The 18,369-nt window shown below is 43.5% G+C and overlaps 1 protein-coding gene across 2 annotated transcripts in view; it reads left to right on the forward strand.

Annotated features, from left to right (window-relative positions):
* LOC147685309 (ectonucleotide pyrophosphatase/phosphodiesterase family member 7-like) overlaps window positions 1–18,369 on the forward strand; it is a 232,918-nt gene that overhangs the window by 170,211 nt on the left and 44,338 nt on the right. The window contains exon 5 of one of the 2 annotated variants that reach the window (XR_015300687.1): window positions 13,614–13,932. Coding sequence is in view for 1 of the 2 variants with exons in the window: in XM_086941229.1 (XP_086797355.1) it covers window positions 13,614–13,731 (118 nt within the window). In the remaining variant the exon portion in view is untranslated. The remainder of the gene's footprint in view (window positions 1–13,613; window positions 13,933–18,369) is intronic. The other variant, XM_086941229.1, reaches the window with a different exon arrangement.

Consider the following 18,369-nt stretch of genomic DNA (forward strand, 5'->3'; position numbering starts at 1 on the left):
TTTTATGGTTTTTCAGAGGTGCTAGTTCGTTAGCGCTGTGGGTGATCCATTGTGTGAGGTTGGTGGCTGCTTGGTTTGGGTCTTATGATTTGGCAGGAGGGTTTTGGTGAAGTGATGTGAAGAGCTGGTCGGTGGTAATTTTGTTCCAGTTTCTGCGGGGAATTGGTTGTGGGTGGTTGTGGCTCGTGGTTTTTTTGTAGTTGAAGTGAACGCAGCTGTGGTCCGTCCAATGGAGAGCTGTGGTGTGATTGAAGGAGATGTGCTTGCTGGAGGTGAAGATTGGGTCGAGTGTGTGCCCGGCATAGTGGGTGGGGGTGTCCACAAGTTGTTTGAGTCCGAGATTGGCGAGGTTGTCCAGAAGTGTGGCGGTGTTGCTGTCGTTGTTCTTTTCCAGGTGGAAGATGAGGTCTCCCAGTAGAATGTAGTCCTCGGAGGGGAGGGCGTGTTGGCTGATGAAGTCAGTGATGTCTTCGCTGAATTGTGTGCGGGGTCCTGGTGGCCTGTAGATGAGGGTGCCTCTGAGTGTGGTCTTGGGGTCGGTGTGGATCTGGAAGTGGAGGTGTTCTGCGGCTGCGAGGTTATCGTCGGAACTGGTCGTGATGCGGATAGTGTTCTTATGGACGATGGCGATGCCTCCTCCTGTTTGGTTGATGCGGTCCTTTCGGATGATTTTGTAGCCGTCCGGTATTGCTATGGCGATGTCGGGCGTTGATGAGGCGTTCATCCAGGTTTCTGTGAGAAAGGCGACGTCCGGCGATGTGGTGTCGATTAGGTTCCAAAGTTCAATGGCGTGTCTGTGGACCGAGCGAGTGTTGAGCAGGATGCACTTCAGGTGGTTAGTGTCGGAGCTCTGTTTGGAGTTTGTGGATTTGGTGTGGGTCCTGATGCAGTCGAATTTGCAGGAGTGGCAGGTGAAGGGTCCATGGGTGTGTCCTGGGACGGCTTGGTAGCAATTTGGGAGATGGCCGGGGTTGAGTGCTGAGGTGGTGTCTGCGTCGTACGTTATGCGGGAGGAGAGGGTTTTGCGGGGGCCAGGGGGTCTGGCGCTGGGCGCGGTCCAGGCGCGGATGGGCGTAGACAGGCTTACCTTTGGCGCACCTTCGGTGTGCATGGGGCGCGCCCGCAGCGCGTGAACGCTGCGCGTAAGCTGTTCAGTTATAAGTGGAAAGTGGGGGGGGCGGAGCGAAGGAGGAGCAGCTGGGAGGCGGGAGCGGGGTGGAGAGGACGGGCTCCGAGGCACAACAACAAAATGGCAGCAAAGCAAAACCGAAACAGGTTGGGGCACAGAGTGTGACTACGCTGTGGGCAATGGCACCGGCACAGTCAGGCACTGATAATTAATTACTATTATGCAATGCGAGGGCTACGGTACAAACTGAGCAAACGAGCAATGCACAACTGAGCAGTAGAGCGCAATGAAATCTAAGCAGCACAAATGAGCAATAGAGCGCTATGAAATTCAAGCAGCACAAATAAGCAATAGAGCGCTATGAGATCCAAGCAGGCACCAATTCTTTAAGAGCACAAAGCAATGCGAGCGAGGCACAACGATACCCAATGGAGACCAGGGAGCGTGGGGAGCGACCGCTTCTGGTACATAGGTAGGTCCTAATTGGTTGTAAAATTTAGAGTAGATGTTTACAAATCCATGCTCTGTGTTGAGGGTTAAACACAAGAAGAGGCGTGACCAAGGATGCCAGTAATAAATTGTGACGAAGAATAGGAGAGAGACGATGGAGCGAGCAAATGGGAAGCCTCTGGGCCTGCTGAAGCCCAGACATTAAGTGAGGCCTGAAAAATATGATGAGCACCATGCTATTCTGGCCTTTAATCATAAACCCCCAATACACCTGGTGGTCAGCCACGGGATGGCTGAATTTTACCATCTACTGGATTACTACTTTGCAATCAAGGGCCTTGCTCGTTTTGCGTACGACTTTACAGTGTTTACACGCCTCATGTTTATAGCCTCCATGGGATCATTTATAATGACATAATGTACATAAGCGGGTCCTGCCAAAATATAAGGACTGATTCAAATTATTGGAGATTGGTAAGGAACAATCATTTACCCTGAAATTATACCAGGCTCAATGAACATCTTAATGGACACCACCTTGTCAAGAGCTCTCCATGCTCCGCTCCCTGCCTTCGTCTGGTGCATACCAAAACTGTGTAAGATCTAGTTCTGTGAGGCCAGACCTAACTGGGGCCAATTACGATGCCTTCAAAACTAATTCAAACACTAATCATATTCGATCAAGGAGTCAGTTGCAGGGCTTATAGAATGAGACACAACCTAGCCAAAAAACATTAGTGGTTTTGGTCAGGCGTGGTCTTCTGTAACCTTCAAGTGCAGTAGTGTTCCTAATGCTACTCAGAGGGATGGGGCTCCCTTCAATACCATTAATAATGTGTTTTCCATTATGGACCGCTCCTTGCCTGACACCCTGCCCTCAATCCACAGAGTTTGACACTATACAGTATTGCCATTACACCCTTTCCCTCTCGGTCAGGATGTCTTGTGTTGCTTCCTGAACTTCACATGTAGATCATTTATAAAATGTCAAGGTGAAGGAGAAACATTGGCAGTGGACCTTCCGTGGGTTGCTACAAGCAAAGTTCGCTTCATCCTTATTTCCGCCAGCTTTTTTCTCTACAGGTCTCTATTAAAGGATGTTGTTTTCAGGTCTATAAATGTTAGTATAAAGGAGGCCATTGTGTACATTACATAATTATTTATCATATGCTGGAAAAGACAATACTGCATGATTACCCATCTCCATCTCTAAACCCTTCTGGTCCAGGTAAGTCAGGAGCCAAAGTTCCTCCAGCCATTATTTGGCACAGCTACAGCCTGGACCCTCCCAAGTGCTAGCATAGGGTTAGAAATGTGACACAAGTTGGTGCATAAGGAGTGTGTGAAATTCGTATAGAGGATGACTGTTTTTTAGACCCTGGCGCCCTTCTTGTACCACTAGCTGGTCTCCTTGTCTGTGTATGATCCTGCTTGAGACCCTGAAAAAGAGCTTTTAGAGCAGATGGATGTACATGTTGGTATTCCACAACGTGGAGATTGTGCAAATTTCCACAAAATATACTAGCAATTACTTAATTTACTTTCTTCTTGATGATGTTTCGCAGATGCTCCATTGAGTCTCAAATCTAGTCCTGATGAAGATCCAATGATTTATCCCCCAGGGTCAAAATCTCGACACGAAACAAGTGTATAAATACGTTTCTGCATATCATCATGTAAAGCCCCTTCCTGCAGTATCTGGCACGTGGGGCAGATTTATCAAAATGTCATGCAACGCAGCGCAGCAAGACACCTTGCTGCACTGCATTGCGTGAGAGTGTGAGAGCAGGAATGCACCATATTTAACATTATATCAGTGGTGTCACTAGGGTTGGTGTCACCCGGTGCAGGTAACTCATGGTGTCACCCACTCACAACTTACCGGATGGGCCAACTCACCCTCTGCCTGCACCATGTCCCCTCTGCCTGTGCCATCTCTCCCTCTGTCCGCACCAACTCCCCTCCGCCTGCACCATTTCACCCCATAGAGATATAGAAGGATGACTGATCTTGGTGGTGTTGGCGCTTTACAATATATAGGCTATTATTACCATCCACACCGATAGTTATGTATGTAGTTGGGTGCCTAGGCATGGGTTGTCATCCTTACCCACAGTAATCCACAGATTAGGTATATATATACAAAGCCTGTCACACCAACAAGAATTATCAAAAAGAAAATTACGACAGTATTCAAGTTCACAAATATAGTACAAGTTTGGTAAAGATTAGACTTCATTTAATTTTTAGAGGTTTTCCTCCAGTCCAGCCAACACGTGTTTCGTCGATTGGGATGGAACCCACGACTTCATCAGGGCTGGGAAAAGATACAATACAGAGAATATTGGAGTTACGAGATACATTATCCCATCTACATTAATTATACACTGAGTCATTGTATTTCTACAGAAGCAAGTGGGCAATAATATATAAAGTATAGAATACGAGCATAATCGCTCGCACCTCACAAATACTTCGCCACTATAATAGTTCAGTTTTTCTCTGATTTTGGCAGCAGGGAGCAACTTCCCTTCAAATAATAACGTTGGAGGAAGGACAGATTAGATAAAATCCGGGTTCCAGTGAATACTCTAGACCAAGATGGAATATAACATTTAGATATCAGAAGGTAAGCCCATGACCTGAATAACTATGAGATATAAGAGGAATATTTATCCTCCCAAACAATACATTAGTATAAAACAAAATCTTTTATGTAAATTGTAGATTTCATAAATACAAAGACCAAGATCCAGAAGCATACTACTACCCATGCCACATAAGGCTGGGTCGGAATTATAACCAGTCAGAAGGTACGTTCATGATACTGGCTTAACACTTATGATAACTATATCATGTTTTGAAAATGTGATGATTAAATAAGCTGACAATTTGAATATCTCCTTACTACTTGGTGATTTCAGGCGTAAAGTGTGTAAACGTCCAATATCAGGTAAGCCTGAGTATTATGTACTCAGCACCCAAATAAGTTTGATAGATCACAATCTGGACACAGTCTTTTATAGATCAATCAGAACCGGCACAAGCACTCACGGGAGGTAGCACATTACGCGGTTACAAAAAACTGGGATGAGCACATGAACTTCATTTCTACGATATAGTATAGCACAACAATAGAATGAAACTTCACGAACTGTGGGGTACCCGCACTATCTCTCGACAATGAGAGATTCTCACCTTCTCTCCATGGGAGATTACTGATACTCCCGCCTCATTTTTCTCTCCTAACGCATGATCCCGCACTGCTTAGGGATATATATGGAATATATTATTGCCCACTTGCTTCTGTAGAAATACAATGACTCAGTGTATAATTAATGTAGATGGGATAATGTATCTCGTAACTCCAATATTCTCTGTATTGTATCTTTTCCCAGCCCTGATGAAGTCGTGGGTTCCATCCCAATCGACGAAACACGTGTTGGCTGGACTGGAGGAAAACCTCTAAAAATTAAATGAAGTCTAATCTTTACCAAACTTGTACTATATTTGTGAACTTGAATACTGTCGTAATTTTCTTTTTGATAATTCTTGTTGGTGTGACAGGCTTTGTATATATATACCTAATCTGTGGATTACTGTGGGTAAGGATGACAACCCATGCCTAGGCACCCAACTACATACATAACTATCGGTGTGGATGGTAATAATAGCCTATATATTGTAAAGCGCCAACACCACCAAGATCAGTCATCCTTCTATATCTCTATAACTTGTCATATTGGTGGGGCAGCTACAAAGGCATCAATAAGTGCGTATATCTGACACTATGAACAGTGGTAAAGAGGCCGCAGAACTCTTTGATAGCTTAGCAAGGGGTGAGACAGTAACCACCTCTTTAGCAAGTGGGAATGCAAACAAGAAGAACGAGGGATTGCGGGAAAAATTCGTCAAATTAGAAAGATTGAAAATAGCAGAGAACTCAAAATGGTGGGATGGAGCAACCCTAGAGCAATACGTACGTCTTAAGAGAATTCCTAGGGGGCTCCGCTCGCAGATATTACCAACTTATGATGATCTTGATGAGGATCTCCTGTTAGCCTGGGAAAAGGAACTAATCTCCAATTCCAATAACCTGATGAACATTCTAATTGAGAATGCTTCTCGTAAGGTCAAAAAACTGCAGGGGGAAATTGCGTCACTGGAATTGGAAATAAAGGAACTTAACCTCCCTGAAGCAACTGAAAAAAACTATGAAATCCTAAAAGGGATTTTAGAGAAACACCAGACAGACATCAAACAGCGCAAAGCTCGTAAGATAAAGAGAGATGAGATAGATTATAAACAGGGGAGGGTCTTTACTTACGCTAGAAAATATGACCATCTGATGGACAAAGGCACTAAGGGAGCAACAGAACTAGCTCAAAACTTAACCCCAGCGAGTTCTGTTTCGACATCACTGGAGACCTTACCTAGTGAAAATGAAGGAATCTCATCTGACGATACGGCACAGTGCAGTGCTTTTTTAAGGGAGGTGAAAAGGAAGAAACGGGGAGACAGGGACCAATCAAGACAAAAGGTAAATACATCAAAAGGACAAGGAGGGGAAAAAGAGGAGGATCCAAACGCAGGAAGACAGGGAATGAGATTGAGGTCTTGGAGGAAGTAACAGATAATATGAATGAATGTACTGGGGTGCAAGTGGTAAATCTCAGTGACAAAATATTATCTCCTGATATGATCTCTGTACTTGAACGTGGTATGGGTTTCTGTCCGAAGGAACAGGGGGACATCCACAAAACTATGGTAGACCTATTTAAATTTACCAGAAAATTAAAACTGAAAAAACATTTTGATGGTATTCAAACTATGAATAAAAGCAGAGAAACAGAATCTGTGAATATGACTCGTGTAATACCTACAATACAAGATATCAGAGATTGTGAGATTTTGTTATCTATAGTTGATGATGATAGGGACCATATGTCCATAGATGAACTGTTATTTGACCATGACATAGAACCGGATAATACCATTTCCAGTGGTCTACACAATAAGTCACGATGGACCCCCACACTACCGAGTGGTAACAGTGTGGATATGTTTCACAAACTGGTCACTGAGGATTTATACACCCACTTGAAACATGATAAGAAACACAAGAGGTGTGCTGACAATTTAAATACACATGAACGCAAAGCACTAATAGAACTATGTAAAATTCCCGATGTCACCATCAAGGAGGCGGACAAGGGTGGGAACATCGTGGTCATGAACACGAAAGATTACAATACTGAAATACTCACACAACTAAGGGATGACACTTGCTATGAGAGACTGACAGCAAATCCAATGGGACACTTAAAGGTTAACATCAACACCAACTTAGAAAAATGGTGGCATGAGGGCCTCATTAGTAGGGAGGAACTAACATACTTAAAAGTAGATAATCCAAGGTTCCCCTGCATCTATACCTTACCCAAGATACATAAGAACTCACAACATCCACCAGGGAGACCGATCATCTCAAGCATAGGGGGCCCCACGGAGAGACTTTCGCAGTATGTAGATAACTTTCTACAGCCACTGGTACGTAACTTACCAGCATACATCAAGGACACGAAGCACATCCTTAGTATTTTGTCAGATGTAATCTGGGAGGATGGCATGATTATGGCAAGTTTAGATGTCACCTCCCTATACACCAACATCAGAACGGATCTGGGTCTCCTGGCAGCCAGGAAATTTCTAGAAAAAAGACCAGCATCTCAGTGGGCCCACACCGAGATGCTATTAGACATGTTGAACCTGATACTACAAAACAATGTTTTTTTATTTGACAGTACCTGGTATCGTCAAAAACAGGGGGTAGCCATGGGCTCCAGGTTTTCTCCTTCGTATGCAAACCTGTTCATGGGTAGGTTCGAGGAGGAGTGGATCTGGGGCCCACATGGCACTAAGTGGAGTGAACACATCATTTATTGGGGTCGTTATATAGACGACTGTCTGTTAATTTGGGCTGGAGACATGAATAGTCTCCTAGAATTCTGTGAATACCTAAATTCAAATCTGATGGGAATACACTTAACTCACTCTATAAGCACTACCCAAATAGAATTTTTAGATCTGTTATTGTTTATTGAAGATAACAAAATACAAAGTAGACGTTACAGGAAACCAACATCATGCAATTCCCTTTTACATGCTGGGAGCTCACACCCAAGACATCAAATTCAATCCATTCCCTTCGGGGAATTTACTCGAGCAAGAAGAAATTGCAGTAAAGATGAGGACTTTGGAAAATGCAAAAATAATATGAAGAGTAGGTTCATATCTAGGGGGTACAATATGGATATGATTACCAAGGCAGAACAGAGAATAGACAAAACCCCAAGAGAAAGGACTCTTTGTGAGAAACAGAGAGGGGATAACACCAATAACAAAATCAGACTAATTACAAATTATGATGATGCTGCAACGATATTGAGAAACAGCATGAAAAAACATTGGTGGATTTTAAACAATGATAAATCCCTTAACCAGTATATCACAAAAAATCCCCTTATAACATATAGAAAGGGAAGAAGTATAAAATCCTGGATAAGTCCAACCTACCCAATGAACACGAAAACAGTTCCTGACTGGCTGACACAGAAAAGCATTGGCTTCCACAAATGTGGAACATGTAAGCTATGTTCCATGGCAATGAACAAAACCAAAACATTCCGCAATTACAGGGGCAAGGAATTTGTGATCAAACAACTACTGAACTGCAATAGCTGCTTTGTAATCTATATGATTAATTGCAAAGGTGGTAGCTTTTACATAGGCAGCACGATAAGACCTCTCAAAGAGAGGATCTTTGAGCATGTAAGAGCCATAAGACATCAGGATACAAGATACAACACTGCTACGCATGTCAATCAATGTCCCAAACAAGGCAAACAAAAAATCATTAGCTTTTGTGCAATAGACCAGGTAAAGAACGACCCGAGAGGGGGTAACAGAGAACTAGCCTTGAGACGCAGGGAAGCGTCATGGATACTGACTATGCGTGCGGTTGAGTACGGCATGAACGCTGATCAGGAACTACACTATTTTTTGGGTGACTGACATATAATAGTGGATATAACACTGACACCACCTCTATATTTTGAAATGCCATAAATACTGTATTGCACACATTAGATAACCATCATATATGTAAATGTACCCTCTAATAATGATTTTTGTTCCTCTTATTTTGTATTTCCAAAATTATAATTTGTGAATTTTGGAATAACATCCGAAATATACAAGGAATGTAAAGAACATACAACCTTTTAACTTGTTATATGCAATGTTATGTATATTCATAGTTGAGATGATGCATATGTCTATGGATACTAATATTTTATATATGTCAAAGGATACATATATAATACTATGATCTCGAGACCCCACAGTTCAAATGCGTTACTTTTGGGAAAACTTTCGCTTTATTTTTTATTCGGATTTACTTTGACTAATCAGTATATTTTGACTGAATTTAGTCAATAGCACATTTCGTCTGCACAGAGTTTTGTTAATATTAAGAGCACTATCTGACACGTTATGACCCTGGTGTTACATTGCAATGGATGGACACCTTTTAATAATGGTGGACTGGGACGACTCGAATAACTCGAGCGCGAGTCGGAATAGAAACCGGAAATATAACAATAACATCCGGGTCACTGACGCTGACTTCCAAAACACGGAAGACCGCGCCACGGACGGTTTGGTTCTCGCAGCCCCGGGACTCCAGTACTGAGGAGGTAAGAGTAAATCAATCACTTAACCGTGAGGAAAGTATAGAATACGAGCATAATCGCTCGCACCTCACAAATACTTCGCCACTATAATAGTTCCGTTTTTCTCTGATTTTGGCAGCAGGGAGCAACTTCCCTTCAAATAATAACGTTGGAGGAAGGACAGATTAGATAAAATCCGGGTTCCAGTGAATACTCTAGACCAAGACGGAATATAACATTTAGATATCAGAAGGTAAGCCCATGACCTGAATAACTATGAGATATAAGAGGAATATTTATCCTCCCAAACAATACATTAGTATAAAACAAAATCTTTTATGTAAATTGTAGATTTCATAAATACAAAGACCAAGATCCAGAAGCATACTACTACCCATGCCACATAAGGCTGGGTCGGAATTATAACCAGTCAGAAGGTACGTTCATGATACTGGCATAACACTTATGATAACTATATCATGTTTTGAAAATGTGATGATTAAATAAGCTGACAATTTGAATATCTCCTTACTACTTGGTGATTTCAGGCGTAAAGTGTGTAAACGTCCAATATCAGGTAAGCCTGAGTATTATGTACTCAGCACCCAAATAAGTTTGATAGATCACAATCTGGACACAGTCTTTTATAGATCAATCAGAACCGGCACAAGCACTCACGGGAGGTAGCACATTACGTGGTTACAAAAAACTGGGATGAGCACATGAACTTCATTTCTACGATATAGTATAGCACAACAATAGAATGAAACTTCACGAACTGTGGGGTACCCGCACTATCTCTCGACAATGAGAGATTCTCACCTTCTCTCCATGGGAGATTACTGATACTCCCGCCTCATTTTTCTCTCCTAACGCATGATCCCGCACTGCTTAGGGATATATATGGAATATATTATTGCCCACTTGCTCTGTAGAAATACAATGACTCAGTGTATAATTAATGTAGATGGGATAATGTATCTCGTAACTCCAATTTTCTCTGTATTGTACCATTTCACCCCATGCCTGCACCATCTTTCCCTCAGCCTACACCATCTCACCCTCTGCCTGCACCCTCTTCCCTCTGCCTGCAACATCTCCCCTCTGTTTGCACCATCTCTTCTCTGTTTGCACCATCTCTTCCTGTGTCCAAACCATCTCCCCTCCGCCTTCACCATCTCTCCCTCTGCCTGCACCATCTCACCCTCTGCCTGCACCACCTCCCCTCTGCCTGCACCATCTCTCCCTCTGCCTGCACCATCTCACCCTCTGCCTGCACCCTCTCCCACTCTGCCTGCACCATCCCTCCCCCTCCGCCTGCAACCCCATCCCCCGCCTGCTGCTGTTTTAACCCTTTCCTCATTGCCTTCTCCACCCCTCTTCCCCCCCCCCCATGGTTTCTCCCTCACAGATCTCGGCTTTTCTCAGTCAAAGTGACTGAAATAAACACATGAAATGTGCTTTGAATTTTTGTGTACGCCGCTGAGGATAAGTTATAGACACAGAGCAGAGGAGAGGCTGCAGAGCTGTGTTACATACACAGCGTAACCAGATGGTGTCACCCCATGTGAGGGTGTCACCCGGAGCAGTCCGCACCCCCCTAGTGACGCCGCTGCATTATATGGCATATTCCTGCTCTCTTCTTGTGCTTGTGTACTATGTGCTGCCTGCATTACAGGCAGGATTGTTTTTGTGCAGGAAGGGGCACCTTCTTGCATAAAAACAATCATCTGAAGGTTTTTCCTCTTTCCATGTGTGCTGCAGAATGCAGCTCACATGGACTGAGAAGAAAACGGGGAGAAATAAAAAAAATTCGCCTTGTTACGCCTCCCCAGGGAAGATGTAGCATTTTAACGCATTCCCAGATCTACCACTGATGGTAAATCTAGGAATGAACCAAAATCAGTGGGTGGATGAGTGAAAATAACCAGGCTTTGCCCATGGAGTCAAAGAACAAACAAGGGAGATACCCTATGTACCAATTGTGGGACAGGGTAAAGTAATATTAAAAAGGAAAAAGCAGTCCCTAAGTTTTTAAGGATATCCCTTATGTCGAGGTGTCCCTTTTCACCACTAACCCAGTGATGCCTGGCCCGACTCGGAGAACAACCCTATGGTCAGAAAACAATAGTAAAAAATAGTAAAAACTCAGCTGACCAATGGCTGAGCGTTAGTTTTGTTGGGTACTCATTGTCAAATACAGGTCCTGTGGCATTACAAAAAACAATCTTATGTGCATGTATCATAAAAACAATGGTTTATTAAAAATATTTTTTCATTACAGTACATAGAAATCAATATTGCACAAATATACAGACAGTTACATTAAAAACCAAAGGTCGACGTGGCGTTTCGGTGTCTTGAAAGGATTGGTACACCTTCTTCAGGACGGTTTTTAAAATCACTAAAAAAAGGAATGCCACAATTATAAATAGTTCAGACTTATGACAGAGTCCCTGATTCATCCTAATACATAAGCTTTCTATCACATAAGCTTTCTATCACACAGTGTAACAACACAAATCTTTGGTTAAATCATTCTAGCCATTAGACTTATACCTGAGTTTTAATCCATCCTCTTTATCAAATGTACTCCGTAGTTTCTTGCCTTTATACTACCTTATCTATCAGCTATGTTTCAATATTTAGAACAGTTGATGTTTTACAACACATTTAATTGGTTAAAGAAAAGAATTGTATCACTTTTTCATGGTCGTAACCCCCCAATTTATGCGGTTAGAACCATTATAACTTTAAATTTCACGGATTATAGTTAATCCTATTGTGTAGCCATACTGTATAATCTCTATGGACAACAGTGATTCTATTCATGGTGTTTATAACAATGATCGGTATTCTGTAAACATAGATAGGTTCGCTATCAGGGATCAACATATTCACATACCTCAAATTGTGAGTGAGGCTGGTAATAGCCAGCTATCTATAACAACTATTCCTTATTCCTTTAGTTGTATGTTTTCTGCTCAGTTGATTATTACAAATTCTCTCCACCTACAAAATAAATTCTATGGCATGTTTTGTTGAACCAATTTTGTATCAAAGGCCTGATCAATATACTGCGAAAATTACATTCCATCATACCTTAATCCAAGTGTTTATATAAACTGGATGGGTTCGCTGTACCAGGGATGACCACCGAATGGATAATATAATCACATACACCCTTGCTGAGAATAGACAGAAATACATGTAATGCCACAGGACTTGTATTTGACAATGAGCACCCAACAAAACTAAAGCTCAGCCGTTGGTCAGCTGAGTTTTTACTATTTTTTACTATTGTTTTCTGACTATAGGGTTGTTCTCCGAGTCGGGCCAGGCATCACTGGGTTAGTGGTGAAAAGGGACACCTCGACATAAGGGATATCCTTAACAACTTAGGGACTGCTTTTTCCTTTTTAAGTTTGCCCATGGAGTGCCTCCCTGGGGCAGAGTAACACAAGGCAGTGACAGGGAGCTGTCTTGCATACCTCCAGATTTACCAAGCCACGCAGGTCCGGGCAAGGTTACCTTGCGTGGCTTGGTAAATCTCATTATAGGTTTTGTGTCGCCCTGTATCTCCTTGCGTGGGTCAAGGGTGATACAAAACCCTTGCTAAATATGCCCCTTGGTCTCTGTCATTAATAGCTGCATCAGTAACGAACAATGGAACTACTTCATTGGATGGTCAACTGGTCCCCAATCAATGTCTATAAAGAGGAAGACCAACTAAGGGGTGGAGCAAAACCCTATCTCGCGGTACTACTTTTTAATTCGTTTTTGTCAGTTTGAGCTCTGACATATAGCTAAAGCTATCTCCAGCCAGATTTAAATAAAAAAATGATGTCCTGAATCTTAAAGAGTGTTTGTCAAAGTTTTACATGTCATCAGTTCATCTGAAAGGCCTTTTGGGGTCTTGCCTCGTAATTTTGACACTAGTGCCAAGCTAGAAACTGGCTTAGTTCACACTCAGCTCTCCCAGAGAGCTGACTCGACCATGCATAGCAAACGATGGATTTAGGCCCAGATCTCTGTACTGGGGTGAATGTATGACATTGTTCTGCTTTCTGTTGTTCTGCAATTGTTGTTTATGCATAGCAATTTGTCAGATATATTTTCCTGCTTTTACATTTCTATTTGTGATCATAGTATGATTTGAAATAGGCGTCATTAGAACACGTCGAAAACAAATTAGAATCACGTGGTAGTCTAGAGAAATCTATTTGTGACAGATATCAATATTCTGAAGATAATCACGTGTTCTGATGGATTTCTAAAACGTTTTTTTTTCATCCCACCAGGAAAGGAAACAACATCAGCTGGCTTTGTGGCCGCCATAGTCATGGCTTCAATATTAGGTGTTCTTGTATTCGTTTTCCTCATCTATGTGCCATACACGGCTGTTCAGCGTAAGAAGAGGTAAGTTTCATTCTCTGAGTTTCAATATACAGAGAAGCAAATATTTGATGATAAGTTTTCTTTAAGCTTCAAAAAAGAAAAAAATGGTTGTGTGTAGCAGAAGGGTAAGCAGATAGGTTCGAGAAGGATTTGAAGTTCATTTATAAATATAATGAGGTTCTTTAAAAGTTGTACTAAGAAAATACACAGGTCCTCGATATAGTACAATTCAAAAACTTTATTCAATCGTTTTAAAATGATCATAAAAGTGCAACCAGTACATCACAAAACTTACAATTTACAAATTACATTTTATGAACATTCAGTTACAAAAGACATACTTTTCCTAAGAGATACAGATTTTAAAATATATACAGCAGTAAAAAAGCACACGTCAGGTTCAGCAAGTGCAAATAAGAGGCTCATAGCTGAATTCACCGAAAGTACCTTATATTTTTTTAAAAGTGGTTTCAGATAAATAATACGGAGTTGTAGGTAATAGGGGCAAATCAGTAAAAAGTGCTCGGTGCTCTGCTTTGATGTACCATCACACGGACATGGGGCTACAGTATGGAACTTAATGTGCGGACAGGCAACAAGCAAATGAACAGACCCCATGCGTAGTCTAGTGAGGACATATTGGTGTGAGCGTATAGTTACCATTTTTAGATATTCTGCAAAACCAAATTCAGCCAGGTTATATGTATTATAAAAACGATGTGTAGAATACTGGCTGGTAGCAGAACAATGCTTTTGTGCCTTAGCCCTCATATACACTTGCTTTAACTCTTTTTTAGGGATGTCCAATGCACTGGAGGGATTTTCACAGACATTTAACTTAAAAATATCTTCAAATGAAGCGAGAATGTAATTAAGCCAGGGAATCAAGTTACACTTGTCCAGGCGGAGACAGTCATTAATAATTTTCCTCGTAAAACTGGTTTGTTCTTTAAGCCAGATAGACCTCCATATCAGATGGGGTCTAAGGCCAATAAGATCTGTTAGATGTTCCAGACCAACCTCCTGATGGATCAGACTGGTAGAGGCTGAAGGTGGTAAACAGAGGTGTTTCTTAATGAATTTGTTTTCTTCAGCTTGGAGCATATAATGATTACAGTGTCCCCATACCCCTGACCCATAAAGGGCCAAAGCTACACATCTATGGCGATATATATATAACATATCAAATATTCTCCTTGAGCCCAATTTAGAAGCAAATTTAAAAATACCAAATGCACTTTTGCCCATCTTTGCCCTGACGTTGGTCATCTCATGGGACCAAATGCCCCCACTGTTGAAAGTAATACCTAAATAGCAGAAGTTTTCAACCACTTGGATCGATTGATCCTTAAACGATAATGGTCTTAGTTTTTTAACTTTCTTCCCACAAGCTAAAATAAAAGTTTTTGAATTGTTGATCTTGAGTTTTCTCCCATTAATAAAATCCTGGAACTTATCCATTAGTCTCTGCAGCCCAACAGGGGTTCTGGATAAAAGGACCGTGTCGTCCGCGTAGAGCAGAACCGGGATTGGCATACCCTCAGCGGACGGGGCATAGGCACTGTGAGAAGTTGGCCTGATATATAATGTTCACTATTCTAGTGAGCACTTTGCATCAGTCCAAACAACCCTTATGGTGATTGGTTGTAAGTCAACCTTATAGACCAGCTATCCTAGTAGCATGGATACGAGCAGTCTTCGGGCTAAACTCTAGAGGGCGTGTTAAGCCAGCTGCTATACCATCACATATACCCCTTGAACACCAAGTGAAAGGACACCACACAAGTGTTATGAAAATAAACAGTGTATTTATTTAGATCACAACAGCCCTGTACTCTTTATGAGGACAGGGTACTAAGCACACAACAAAACTCTTACGAAAATACTTTAAGTTGCACAATTTACACAAATGCCCGAGGGACGAAAAACCATATACTATGGAAGTGGAATGCGAAATTACTAGCAGGTAAGTACTGTACTAATAGGCTTTGGAATCGCTAGGACTACGTTACTGAACCTTCAGATTACTAGTAGGAGGCCTAGGGGACTCGGGTGCAGAGTGTGCACTCTCACGCGGGATGCGGGACAAAGTCTATGGAGGCTAGTAAAAGCAAAGTTAGTGTTCTCGGGCGAACCCGACTAGGTAGGTTGAAAACGAAAGTGGATCTTGACCCTTGGATAGTGAGGCTATGCTGGGGCACCGAAATGTCGAAGTTACCTAGCCCAGGGGCTGCAGCTGCATAGGTCTGAAAAGACGTCGGGAATCCTCGTTGACGAACCAGGAGCCTGAAGAAAGAAGTTGCTGGCAGGCGACCAGTGAAGATTGTTCGAGTGATCCAAGCCTGGATCGAAGATGGATGACACCTGAAAGCAGAGGGGACCAAGTTCTTAATCACTAGCCAGTGATTGTGTGGGCACCAGGATGGCACCGGGCGAAGTCACCTCGACCAGGTGAGTGGGCGACGCTGGGCTCTGCTGTCTCACGGACCAGGAGGCGTTGTCGGCGACCAGGATGGAGGTGCGAGCTGTCCCACGATGGTTGATGCTGTCGACGTCGCTGGACCCAGGATTGGGGCAACAAGTCTTGGCAAATTCAAGCCCAAGCGGTGGACCTAAAATGGCGTCTGGAGTGGACCAGGAGGGTCCGGGGTGCTCCTCTTTTGGAAGGGAGCAAGGGCCAGTCTGGAGCAACCAGACCAGCAGTGTTGTCGTCGTTGATCATCGTCGGGAAGGCCACAAGCCAGCGGGCTAGTAGCCAGACAACGCGGTGAGCAGCCAAAAAGCAGAAGGGCCCCACGCAGATCGTGGAGATGCTGGGGGGCTGGACTTCGGTGCTGGAGCTGCTCAGGGTCGGGGCTTCTCGGACCCCAAAGCACTCACCAGAGGATCCCTCGGCGGTCGTGCTGGATAGAAGTCGTGCAGTTCTGATGATGGCCGGTCCCTCGAGGTCTCGTCGCACCTACGGTTCTCAGCTTAGCTGTAGAGGTAGGTAGAGGTCAGAGGTGCCAGGGAAGCCGGGTCTCGTTGAGCTGGTCAGTCGGATTCCTGAGGAACGACGTGCAGCAAACCGCAGAGTTCTTAGATGGTGCCTGCGGATGCAGAGTGACTACTCCTTAGCCACAAGGGAGAAATCTTGAGAAGAAGTCGAGAGTTCCTTTCATAGAAAGTAGTTTCTTGATTCAAAGATGATCTAATTTGGAAGGGTCCCTGCTCCTGCCTTTATCCTAAAGAAAGGGGTGGGTACGCGACTAGGTCCTGCCCTAGGGGTGGGACCAGGAAGGGGGGTGGTTACACCCCTCTCCCATGCCGGACTTTCCCCAGGCCAGGGGCTGGTGTGCCCCTGGAACTGGTTCTAGCCGGCAGATGCGTAGTGAGCACCGGGGTGCCACTTGCAGTCACCTTCCTGTAAAGCCCTGCCTACCCAGGATACACAAAACCCTGTCTGGGATGGTGCTAGCACCGCCCCTGACAGGAAACCCTTTGTCCAAGCTCTCCTCGCTGGAAGGACTCCCAGCAGCAGGAGGTCAGACTCGTGTCTGTGGTGGCAGCATCCATTTTGTGGAGCTGAGGCTTGAGTTAACTTTAACCGGGGTTCACAGTTACATACATGTTGTGTCCCTCTAGCAAGGTGGAATGCTAACCCCGTCGCCGGAATTGGCGAGGGGTTAGTATTCCAATTCGTATGACACCTTACTCGACATGTTTTGATAAAGCGATACCAGAGATAGCATTTAACCGCGAGGATTATAATGCACTTAAGAGTATATGGTATGCGTTATCTTGGAACAGCTATTAGGACTTGGTTCCGCAAGCTGCAAACGGGCTCAGCTCATGCCAGAGCACCATCTCACAAGATTCCAAGCACTCTGCCTTCAGGATTGTCAAGGCCTGCCATAGGAGTGACTGATAGGAATCTGTGTGTCCATTTTAGGGTTAGATATAGGTATACTATATCTAAAGCAAAGGGTGATTACACCACCTTGCCCCAGCTGTCGTGCAGCCAGTTGTGTCAGATTTAGATGGCCATCCAGGGGTGACATAATACATGCTTCAGCCCCTGGTAGGCCCTGGGTACACCTATGCCCTGAGTTACAGGGTCTGACAAGGTGGCCCAGTACCAATTGGAAATGTACCTAAGGTACATGGAATCCGTTTTAGAGAGAGAGCAGTAGGCCTGGGGTCCTGATTGGCAGGGTCCCAGGCCAACTAAGTCGGAGAACCAGCAAAACACCAGGCAAAAAGTTGGGGGCAACCATAGTCAGGTATCCACCTTCCTACAGGCACTAACTAGACGCAATTCTGATTCAATAGCATTAATAAAAAGAGAGAAAAGAAGAGGGGCAAGAACACATCCTTGCCTAATACCGGACCCTACACGGATGCTTGAAGTACATTCGCCCATTTGCCCAAAACTGATCTTAGCAGACAGATTGCCATACAATCGTGCCAAGAAATAGATAATTTCGGGTGGGGCCCCCATATTCAGTAAGGTTGTCCATAGTAAACCATGGTCAACCAAGTCAAAAGCACTTGAAAGGTCCGCAAAACAGAGGAACAGCGAACCTTGTTTTGCACGCGTATACTTGCCTATAATAAGGTCTAGGTTGATGCACTGTTCTATTGTGCCTAACCCCTTGCGGAAGCCAAACTGGGAGTCCG

The sequence above is a fragment of the Lissotriton vulgaris genome, chromosome 10, assembly GCF_964263255.1.
Source record: "Lissotriton vulgaris chromosome 10, aLisVul1.2, whole genome shotgun sequence".
Taxonomy (NCBI): domain Eukaryota; kingdom Metazoa; phylum Chordata; class Amphibia; order Caudata; family Salamandridae; genus Lissotriton; species Lissotriton vulgaris.